The following is an 11814-nucleotide window of genomic DNA, read 5'->3' on the forward strand; positions in this document are numbered from 1 at the left end:
GGACAAACTGGTTGTCTAATTATCTAGTATACTGCAACTTTACCATCAAGAGGGAACCACTTCGGAAATTATGGTCATATGAGCTATTTCTTCCTGGAGTAGAATTGGCTGGAAAAAAAAAAAGAAAGAAGATGGGCAAGTCTGGGTTCTTTTTTTGCTTATTCCAAATCAGGATGAGAAAACTCAATCTCAACAGTTTGCCGACAGCATGTCATTTGGCTCACTCAGAAGGTCCTTGTTCTGATTTCAGTTGTCTCTGTAACAGGTTTTGAAGTCTGTAGAAATTAATATTTCAAAACAGAAAAACACTTCCAGCTATAAAATAAACTTCCCATTTGAAAGAGCAAATGTTAAATGAAACATTGAAAATTTTTTTCAAATATTTCCCCAGGCCGCAGCTATTCATAAATGGGCTTATTTCAGTCAATAGGTTAGGTTAATGAATAGTGAGTATTGAGTGAACACAGATAGAAGTGTTTCTGATGGAAAAAAATATTCTCTAAAAACTTCCAAATAGCAAACCCAAATTCAATGCAGTTTGAAATAAATGCTGTCTTCTAAAAATATTCTGTGGATTTTAATAACACGCTGTGTTCATAAGTGGTACGTATGCAGGTAAGATTAATTTTTTGAGGGACTGTGGTTTGGTGACATGCTACTAAGGTTTTCCTTTTTAAAAATATATAATTGCTATGCTTTGTATTTTTGGTTTATAGGGATATCACATATAAATGAAAGAATCTACAGTTATCAAAATATGTGAATGGCAAAACGTATGTGAGAGAAAGCTTTTGCCTGCATAAATATTTAAGAATTAGGAAACTGAATGAAGGAATAAACTGCTAGTGCTCACATGAGGGGAAGTAAGCAGTAGAGTCCCACAGAAAATTCTCTTCTGAGTCCTGTGCTGTTCAACATAAATAATCCGGAAAACTGTGAATTGGCAGGCACTTTTGATGGTGCCAGAATATTCAGGGTAGTAAAGATAAGAGGCAATAGTGAGAATTGCAAGTTAATCTAATGACCAGGAGCAAAGTGTGAGATGAAATTCAATTTAAATAATGGAAAATTATGCACATGAGAAAAAATTATTTTAAGTTTACATAAACATTGATTACTTTTGAGGTGGTTGTTACCAGCTAGGAAAATGACCTTTGGGTCATAATGGCTAGTTCTCTGAAAATGTCAGCTAACGGCTCAGTACTGGTTGAGAAAATGAATTGAATTCTAGGAAGTATTAGAGATTAAAGAGAACATCATGCCACTGTATTAATTCATGCTGTGCTTGCATCTTGAATACAAACTGCATTTCTGGTCTTCCCACTGCAAGAGGGGAGGCAAGGATGGTCAAAGATACGGAACAGCATCCTTTTTAAAGAACAGCTAAGCAAGGCAGAACTTTTCACACTGGAAAAGACAAGATAATTGAGGTGGTGGCATAGAGGTCTCTAGATAATGAATGGCACAGAAAGAATGGATGGACATTGATTTTTCACCTTCTTTTCCAGTAAAAGAACTATGAGACAGGCTCAAGATAGATAAAAGGAGATGATTAGAGTGTGGACAGCTTAGCTATGGCATTCCTTGCTGCAGGATGCTGTGCATGATTAAAGTTTACATGAATTCCAGAAAGCAATGGGAAGCAAAGCAGCTTCTTGGAGATAAAAAAAAAAATAATCTGTCCCTTAAATACTGAAGCATCACTTTTGGTTTAGGAAATCCTTGAGGTGCAGCTTTTGGGAGGCTGCTGGATATCTGACACAGTATCATTTCCTGATTACGGTAGCCTCATATTCTTCTTGAGCAATCTGGCATTGGCCACTGCTGGAGACAGGACTCTGCTCTGTATGGATCTTTGGTTTGGTTATTCTTATGACTTATATGTATTTTGTCATGTATTAGTAGGTCTCTAATTTGTGAACTACTGTATGTTTAAAACTCTGTAAAATTTTATTCTCTGACTACTAGAGATAGCTCAATTTCAAACTGCTACTTATTATAACTTTAATTAAATTTTTCTGCTTTTTTAGAAGTTGAAAATCAAATACCTGTGATTTTGTACTCTTGTTACTGTCTACTGCTTACATGGCAGCTCACACTGTTTTTACATTCCATTTCTGTATTTTCAGATTGTCTATTACTCTGTCATGCCCTTTGGACTTGACCTTGTTTCCTATGGATACACAGCGCTGCAAGATGCAATTGGAAAGCTGTATGTAAAGCAGTCTGTGCATAAAAACAGTTGCCTTCTAGATATGCCTGAGAATCAAACAAAAAATAATCAGTTCTGTGTTGTTCATGTCAACGTTTTTAATGAATCTTGAAATTAATATGCACACTGGTTCCTAAATGTGCATTTCCCTATCAAAGATGTTTCTTACAGTTATGGCACCATGCACTCTGGTTTTAGCTTCTGCTATCAAACATAATGACAACTGATGTGTTTTACAAAAATGTTTACAATAAACTTAGTAAAATGGAAACACATATCACTTGGAAAAAAGAATCTGTGATTTCCCCAGGTGGTTTTAACTTCGACAACGTGCGCTGGTTTGTAGGTTGTTGAGGTCCAGTTTATCCCCTTGCATTGATGATACATGGTATTGTTTGAAACTCTTTTGATATGGTACCGAAGGAAAAGTATTTGATGCCAATACATTGAGAGCACTTAGTATGAAACCTTTTGAAAGTAGTTTCAAAATGTGTTATGTGGATGGAGTCAGGCATCTCTCCCTTACCAATCCTTCCCGGGTCTCTGGGTGATTTGGTCTTACGAAGGGGCAGCCAGGTCTCATCTTTGAAGGGCTTTATGCCATGCTGGAATTTGCAGCCAAAATGTTTCTGAAACCCATCTTCTTCCATGCTCCCCAAGTACAAGGGTGCCTACTCATATACATCCTTTTCCCAAGACTCCAATCCCTGGTGATCCCACTTCTGCGGAAACTCTGTTTTCTTGAGCGAGGACAAGTGTGAAGCAGAGAAGAGGAAGGTGGCTTGCTTCAGCCCGTTCCTGCTATAATACAAAAACTTTGTTCAGTTCTTACTCAACCAGGTCTGGTGGGGAAGGTGAGGTTAGGGAAGCCAAAAGCGAAAGAGCAAGGTGAATCAAAGCTGAGCAGGGCATCCCAGTGGGAACAAGGGTAATAATAATAATATCAGAGATTTACTATTTAGTTTTTGATTTACAGCATTTACCTTTGGAATTGTAGTATTTCTATAGTAGTTTTGCAGTAGTTTTGCCCATCACTAATATTTATATACATTAGCTGAAGTAAACTCTTATGGGAAACCCAAATCAGTTTGGGCTTAAACTGGAATTACACAGTAATATTAATGGAAGTTTGCTCAAGCTTTCTCAGTCTGGGTTGCTTTACAAGCATTGCAAGGTATAGTTATTCCAGGAAGAACTAGTCATAAAAAAAATTCTCAATAAACTTAGTTAAACAAGCTTATTGTCTCTCTCCATGATAAGCTGATGCATTCGAATTCAGGAGGAATTTGCTTTTTTGGAAAGAGGGTGCCCTAAACTTTCTTCTACCTTTTAGTACAGTTGTCAAAAGTAAGAATAGTACCCATGACCTCCTGTCTGTCCCTCCAGTTCCACCAGTGGGCTTGCTTTCCCTGTTAGCCATTGGCAGTTTTATTCTACTTAAGTTATTTTGAAGTCAATATTTTGTTTCTAGTTGCTAGATTTCCCAAACCAGGCCACCAGTTTTTACTAAGTTGTTCTTGTATTTCCAGTTATGATCCCCACACATTCCCTATAGACAAAATTTTCACTGTCCAGTAATTGTTATCATAAGGGATCTTGTCAGTTTCGTGATTTGCTGCATGTTGTAAGGGGGTGACATTGATTTATGAATGATGCATTAAAACAACTAATTTTTTTTTTATTATCTTCCATCATGGAGCTTTAAGCTATTGTGTTTTTTATTAAGTTGTTATGAATCTTAGAGAAGTTAGCTTATGAACAGTTTACCTTTTTTAATCACAGCTATTTTTCAAAGATAAAAAAACCCAATCTGTCTAATGCCACCAGAAAAATAATGGTTCTTTAAACATTTTTCAGAGGCTTTGAATTGCAAAATGCTGCATTCCAACTCCATCTTTTTTATGTTTCTTCATCTCTGTTCCCATTTAACACACATTATCTCCATTTGAATTAAGTTAATCCTCAGAAAACAGAAGGTAGCAGAAAAATGGCATGTAAAATCATGATTATGATTATGCATATTTAATCAATACTACTTTGTGCTTGAATATTGTGAGCCTAACTTTCACTGCCTCTCATTTGGTGGTGGTGTATATATCATGATTGAGACACTCAAATGTGTGCCGAAGTCTGTCCCTACTTAGGAGATCGTGGAGGCACAGAATTGATTTCGGTAGGACTACACATCTGCTTAAATTCCTGGTCAAGTATTTCCTGAATGTCAATGCTTTCATGAATCGGGGCCTTTAATCTGAATAACTAAGCATAAAGGTTGTTGTACACAAAAGCCAAGATTCATGACAGTAATTGAGTTGTTAAATTGTTTTGAAGTTACTTGGACTTGTGAGTGCTGTTAAAGTTCAGTATATTTTTCATGCTTTGCTGGAGTATGAAGGACTATGGAGGCTTCAAAGAGAAGGAGGCTTATGGAGAATAGAGCTTTGCTTTCTTTGTTTAAACAGTAAATACTGTAACAAACACCTCTTAATCAGTTTACTATTGCTAATAATGTAATGTTCTACCCACCAAGTCCTAATTTAGGCCTACACAAAAATTCAGTTGTGGATTTTTTTCATTTTTTAATTCAATTCTTTGAACGGAAAATAGAAAGAAAAAGAATGAGAGAGAGACGATACATATATACTAGATTTTCTTGCGGATTTTACGCTGATTGAGATGGTTCTTTAAGTGATTACTATTATTTTGTTCTTGTAGTTGGTTACACAACTGATGACTTACGGTTTATCTGGCAGTCTGGAGACCCTGTACAGCTGGAGAAAATTGCTCTGCCTCAGTTTGATATTAAAAAGGAGGATATCGAATATGGTAACTGTACCAAGTATTACAAAGGCACAGGTAGGCAATATAAGTTATTTTCTTGGTAAAAAACTTTACTCTTCCTTCAATTACTGTTTAAGGGTAATGGTTAACACTCCAGTTCCTGTCTTGCATTCTATGGGAGAAAATAAATTACTTTTAACAAACTGGTTGTTCATATAGTAGTAACTATCATATAATTACCGCAAACTAGTTCCGATACAGAAACATCTAGGCTGAAGGTGAAATTAAATGTTTTTCTTGGTTTTGCTTGCATGTCTTCTGATCTTACTATCACCATTTTGTTTCTATAGTCCTAATACCTTTTCGTGTTTGTAAATGCCTAACTTTTCTGATAGGTTGTTCACATAGAATTATGCCAGTTGCAGCAAAGTAGGATAATTTTGGTTTTCTGGTTCGACTTTTGTTCCAGAAGTGGATAGTAATAGAGTGTAACTTCCAATGCTTCTCCGTGTAGGTTCTTCCATTCTCTAAGTGTTCTGGAAAGTCTGTCATTATAGAAAGCTGCTTACAATCCTCAGCCCTGTATTTATTCAATCCTATGATTACTTTCTGAGTGTGGGCACAAATTTATCCAATGGTTTCTGTACTCTGGCTTCTAATGATTTATCTTTTCTACCTTGATTGGTTCCTGCCTGCAATTATATCCAAACTACTGTGGCAACCGCAACACTTTCTGCAACAACAGAAGTCAGCAGGGTGTATTTTTGTCAGTGCTCTTGCATCACATGAATAAATCTCCCATTAAAACTCAACGAGGGTGGCTGTGGTGCTGCAGCTTTTGAGCATCCTCTGTGAGTTTCTCATTGATGATTCAGCTGAAGTCGAGGGTCTGTTACTTGCAGTTGCTCCTGAGCTAGATCCCAAGTCTGAGGAGATCTCAGCTAACCTTAGCAGATCTCAGAGTTAAGGAATTTAACTTGAAAAAGATAACGAAAATTGAGGTGGGGTTTGTTTTTTAACTGCAAAATGAGTGAGTTCTTAGCCTAACTATGTAATTCAACATCTGAGGTCATTTACCATTTGTAAATAATATGAAATTAGCTCTCCTCAGGAAAATTCTGCATTTGGGAAAGCACAACCAACGGCTGGCAGTGACTGCATTCAAATTTAAGTCAGAATATGTTAGAAGCTTGCTTAGCAGTGAGAAAAATATTGTATTCTTAATTAAACAATGAATTTACTGGAAAAGAAAAGGTATAGAGTAGTGAAAAATTAAAGGGATAGATCTTGCAATTCCCAAATAAAGTTCATACAAATGGGAAAATTGGAAAATTTACATTCTATTTGAAGGAAGAAGGAAATACTTATTCAAGATTTCTATCTTTTTATTGAAGCTATCATGATCGTTTGGGGGTTTGCCCTAAATCTGAAATTAAACGTCTAAAAATTCTTCAGATATTTTAGGTATTTTTAGGAACCTTCAAGAAAAATCTAAGTGTTGTACACTTTACCATTAAACAGGAAAGAAAATTAGTAGTCTCTCAAGTTTCAGCACCTTGTGACCACAAGTTAAAATGACACTGTGCAAAGTGCTCAGTAAAATGGTCATATTTTCATAGAATCATAGAATAGTTTGGGTTGGAAGGGACCTTTAAATGTCATCTAGTACAACCCCCTGTAATGAGCAGGGACATCTTCAACTAGATTAGGTTGCTCAGAGCCCTGTCCAACCTGACCTGGAATGTTTCCAGGGATGGGGCATCTACCACCTCTCTGGGCAACCTGTGCCGGTGTTTCACCACACTCAAAGTAAAGAATTTCTTCCCTATATCTCGTATAAATCTTCCCTCTTTCAGTTTAAAGCCATTATCCCTTGTCCTATCACAACAGGCCCTGCTAAAAAGTTTGTTCCCATCTTTCTTATAAGCCCCCTTTAAGCACTGAAAGGCCACAATAAGATCTCCCTGGAGCCTTCTCTTCTCCAGGCTGAACAACCCCAACCCTCTCAGCCCGTCTTCACAGGAGAGGTGTTCCAGCCCTCTGATCATCTTTGTGGCCCGCCTCTAGACCCGCTCCATCAGGTCCATGTCATTCCTCAGCTGGGGGCTCCAGAGCTGGATGCAGTACGCCAGGTGGGGTATCATGAGAGCGGAATAGAGGGGCAGAATCACCTCCCTCGACCTGCTGGCCACTTGGTGCAGCCCAGGGTGCAGTTGGCTTTCTGGGCTGTGAGCACACATTGTCAGCTTATGTTCAGCTTTTCATCCACCAGTATCCCCAAGTCCTTCTCGGCTGGGCTGGTCTCGATCCATTCATCCACCAGCCTATATTGATACCGGGGATTGCCCCAACCCAGGTGCAGAACTTTGCACTTGGCCTTGGTGAACCTCACGCAATTCACAGAGGCCCACTTCTTGAGCTTGTCCAGGTCCCTCTGGATGGCATCCCATCCCTCAGGTGTGTCAGCTGTACCACTCAGTTTGGTGTCATCTGCCAACTTACTGAGGGTGCACTTAATCCCACTGTCTATGTCACTGATGAAGTTATTAAACAATACCAGTCCCAGTATGGACCCCTGAGGGATACCACTTGTCACTGATCTCCATCTGGACATTGAGTGGTTGACCACTGCCCTCTGGATGCCACTATCCAACCAATTCCTCATCCACTGAACAGTCCACCCATCAAACTAATCTCTCTCCAATTTGGAGAGCTCGTTGTGGGGGGACCGTGTCAAAGGCCTTACGGAAGTCCAGATAGCTCTCCTCTTGTTCACTGATGTAGTCACTCTATCATAGAAGGCCATTAGGTTGGTCAGGCAGGACTTGCCCGTGGTGAAGCCATGCTGGCTGTTTCAAATCAATTCCCTGTCCTTGACATGCCTTAGCATAGCTTCTAGGAGGATCTGTTCCGTGATCTTCCCAGGCACAGAGGTGAAGATGACAGGTTGGTAGTTCCCACGGTCCCTCTTTCTACCTTTTTTAAAAATGGGTGCAATGTTTCCCCTTTTCCAGTTACCAAGGACTTCACCTGACTGCTGTGACTTTTCAAATATGGAGAGTAGCTTGCCAACTACATCAGCCTCAGGTCCCTCAGGACTCTGGGATGCATCTCGTCAGGTCCCATAGACTTCTGTATGTTCAGGTTCTTCTGGTGGTCACAAACCCAATCTTCTCTTACAGTGGGAGGGACTTTGCTCCTCCAGACCCTGTCTTGTGGTCCATCCACTCAGGAGGTGTGGGGAGAGAGGTTGCCAGTGAACACTGAGGCAAAAAAGTTCTTGAATACCTCAGCCTTCTCCTCATCCGTTGCTACCAGTTTGCCAGTCCTGCTCATCAGGGGGCGTTCGCTTTCTTTGACCTTCCTTTTCTGGCTTCCCTACCTGTAGAAGCCCTTATTATTATTCTTTGTGTCCCTTGCCAAGTTCAGCTCCAGCTGCGCCTCAGCCTTCCTGACCCCATCCCTATACAACCAGGCAGCGTCCCTATACTCTTCCCAGGATACGTGTCCCTGCTTCCACTGCATGTGCATTTCCTTCTTGCCCTTTACCAGACCAGCAGGTCTCAACTCAGCCATGCCGGTATCTTGCCTTCCTTTCTCGATTTCTTACACCTGGGGATTGAGAGCTCTTGCGCTCTATGGAAAGTGTCCTTAAAGATCTGCCAGCTCTGTTCTGCTCCCTTGTCCCTAAGGGCAGTTTCCTGTTGACTAACTCCTTGAAGAACTTTTGTGTGTATGTGAGATTTGAACATTAAAGGAAGAAGATTAGAGAACTGTCAGTGGGTGGAGTGACAACATGAAATTTTAAAAAGTTTTCATAATTCTTTTTTTGCAAATCCTTTTTTGTTTAGAAATTAAGAACATCCATGTTAATCTCATAATCGACTGGAATTAATACTTCACTAATGTGAATGGAATATTTTTAGTACTCTGAAATATTTTTAAAGGGCGTATTCAGTAATCAATAGTTGTTTGATTTACATTACATTCTTATGTTGAAGGTATTTAAAAAAGCAGATTTCGCACTTTAATTCAGTTAAAGATTTTGTCAGGTAATCAAAACGCAGTGTTGCATGTACAAGCAAAATTTCAAAATTATGGCTCATATAGGAGATTCTTGCCAGTTGCAAAGAACTTAATCTTAACTGCGTATTTATATCAACTGACGTTTTATCTTACCTACCTAAGTAGAAAGAGGGTCAACAAATTTGGGGTGACCTTTTGTGGCAATAAATTGAATATTTAAATTCGTAAATTGTCTATTCTTTGTTTATCAAAATGTATGATAGATCCAAATAGGTCCTTGCAAGCTGAATGGTGAGAGCAATAGATACTATTCTCTGCCTGATGAAAGATGGTGCACAGCCATACAGAATGCATTTCTGGCATAAAGCAAACAAATAAAGATTTTGAAGGTCATCCCTCATTTGAAAATAAAACCTAAAAGTATCCGGAAACTGTTCAGAAATTTGTCAGACAACAGATCATTGCAGAGGATAGAATGAACTATAAAATACTGTATAGTATAGTGTCTTCTACACAAGGAAATTTTTCCTTAATGTTTTATTGTTTTGTTGTTTCGGTTATTGTATGCCCAAATAGCTCTTTTAAGATGACTTATCATTCTACAGTGCTTAATTGATAAAATATAGAAGATACATTTTTGACAGGTTCTATCTTCTAAATCATCTGTCCACCAACTTTATTTGTAGATATAGACTTATCTGAATTTTGAAATTGTTGTAATATAATATAGGAATGCCTTTTCCTTGTGACAGAATAGTTTATGAAGTTGTTTTTACAATGCTATTGTGCTAATATTAACATAAAAATGCCGGTTCTGCTAATTGAGTGAAAATATGAACATATTTTCTGGTTATCAGACTTCCTGATCCCTCTGTTATCTCTAGCAAAACCGCCAGTGTCTGTAGCTTTATTTTTCATTGAATTCACCTTAATGGCTATCTTCTGAAATGTTTGTGTGCTCGTTTTAAAAGATTTGTGATCCTCATTTTAGAAGATTTGAGGCAGTATTCCTTGTTTTCAAAATTTACAGTGTTTTTAGAGCCTTTTTTAAAAAGTCTGTACTAATTTTAGAAGTTGTGTACCAGCTTTCAGTATTGGGGGAATCTCTGCTTAAGAGTCACATTCAGATCAACTCTTTCCATTCTAAACTTTCTACACTAATATTTCTTAATTCCATCTTTTGCACAAATTAATGCTGAGTAGGATTTTCAGACGAGCTTAAGCTAGTATGACTGCCAGACCCCTTTGGTTTTATCGGGACTGCGTCTTGAAGCCAGCATCAAGATGAGAATCACTTTAGCTGCCTGTTACTGATGCTCTGTGAAAAGACGGTGGATGCCTTGTAGAGCACAGAGAGTACCACATGCCTGACCACAGTTGGTGGTTATATAGATCTGTGCTTTGAACCTGTGGTGTTTTTTTTTTCAAATTGAACTCTTTGCCTTTATAAAGAAAATGCAATCATTGAACTTTTTTTCGCACTTTTTTTAAATAGAAAAAGGCCTGGAAGATACGGAGCTGAAAAGGTTGACCTGCAAAGCACATTAAATATTAATGCGTTTATTTCTTTGAAGGTTATTACACTTGTGTAGAAGTAATCTTCACTTTAAGAAGACAAGTTGGATTTTACATGATGGGTGTTTATGCTCCTACACTGCTAATTGTTGTTCTGTCCTGGCTGTCATTTTGGATCAATCCTGATGCAAGTGCTGCAAGAGTCCCACTGGGTAACCCGCGTTTACACATGCCGTCACAATCCATTTGAACGCCATTGAGCCATTCTCAGTTGCTTTGACAACATGACACTGGACACTGAAAGCAACTTCACTTCCATTATCCGCTCATCATTTTCACCGAAACCTCCTCATTCCTAGTCCTGTAAAATCCACCTCCACATTAAGACTTCGCTTGATAACGGTTCCAGTGTTTGTGTGATAACCACACCATCTCTGCTCTTCTCAACCAGGAAAAATCTGATCTTAACTATGTATGGGTGATGCTGCAGAACTGTGGCGTTATGCAGTATATAGGTATTTGAACTTTTGAATATTCAGTAAGAAAGCAGGATGATGAGTATGGGTCTAAAAAGCTACTGCTTGGAGCAGCTTTTCTGAAGATTAATAGAAACAGAATGAGGTCTGGAAGAGAGTTATCATCCTTGTTACCTGATTGGCTTTATTTCATTAGAGACTCAGTTCATGAGAGTACTTCAGGCTTATGCGCTCATGCTGCTCAGCGCAACGCAGTAGGCAGGCCCTTCATTTATTATGAAATAGTAGGACACTGAGTTAGTCAAAACAATATTATCTTGACTAATTGGATTGTACATGGGACTCCAGCTCTGGGGTGGCCAAACCTGCTGACCCCAAGAGCTCAGTGAAATGCAGAGCCAGGCTCTTGCGTCCTGACAGTTCTCCTATTTAGATTCCCTTCCCCATGCCATGACCTTTCCTTCCTCATGCTCTGGCCTCCCTGTGCTCCCCTTTTCCCTGGCACTCCTGACTCCCCAAGTCTATACTTTCAAATCTTTTCCATGTCGCAGGAGGTTCAGAGCAGCTATTTTCAAGACGCCAGGGGTGCAGTTGTAGAATCCCTCCAGCCATTTGCCTTCCTCAGAAACCTCTCACCCACTCTTGAACCTCCACATGCCACAAGACATGACTCCTGTGCAGCCACACGTGCATGAATGTGTGTTGATAAGCACTGGAGACACTTGGAGTCAGGACCTCCCACATCACCTTATCAGTCTGTGTCTATGATGTGCAGTTCTTGCAGCAGTGAGTACCTGAAATCCC

The 11814-nt window shown here is 39.1% G+C and overlaps 1 protein-coding gene across 2 annotated transcripts in view; it reads left to right on the forward strand.

Annotated features, from left to right (window-relative positions):
* Positions 1-11814, forward strand: part of GLRB (glycine receptor, beta) — a 50373-nt gene that overhangs the window by 22386 nt on the left and 16173 nt on the right. Inside the window, exons 5-7 of one of the 2 annotated variants that reach the window (XM_009893710.1) lie at positions 2130-2212; positions 4928-5068; positions 10594-10746. In XM_009893710.1, the coding sequence (XP_009892012.1) occupies positions 2130-2212; positions 4928-5068; positions 10594-10746 (377 nt within the window). The remainder of the gene's footprint in view (positions 1-2129; positions 2213-4927; positions 5069-10593; positions 10747-11814) is intronic. The other variant, XM_009893711.1, reaches the window with a different exon arrangement.

Source organism: Charadrius vociferus, unplaced genomic scaffold (genome assembly GCF_000708025.1).
Source record: "Charadrius vociferus isolate BGI_N301 unplaced genomic scaffold, ASM70802v2 scaffold59, whole genome shotgun sequence".
Classification (NCBI taxonomy): domain Eukaryota; kingdom Metazoa; phylum Chordata; class Aves; order Charadriiformes; family Charadriidae; genus Charadrius; species Charadrius vociferus.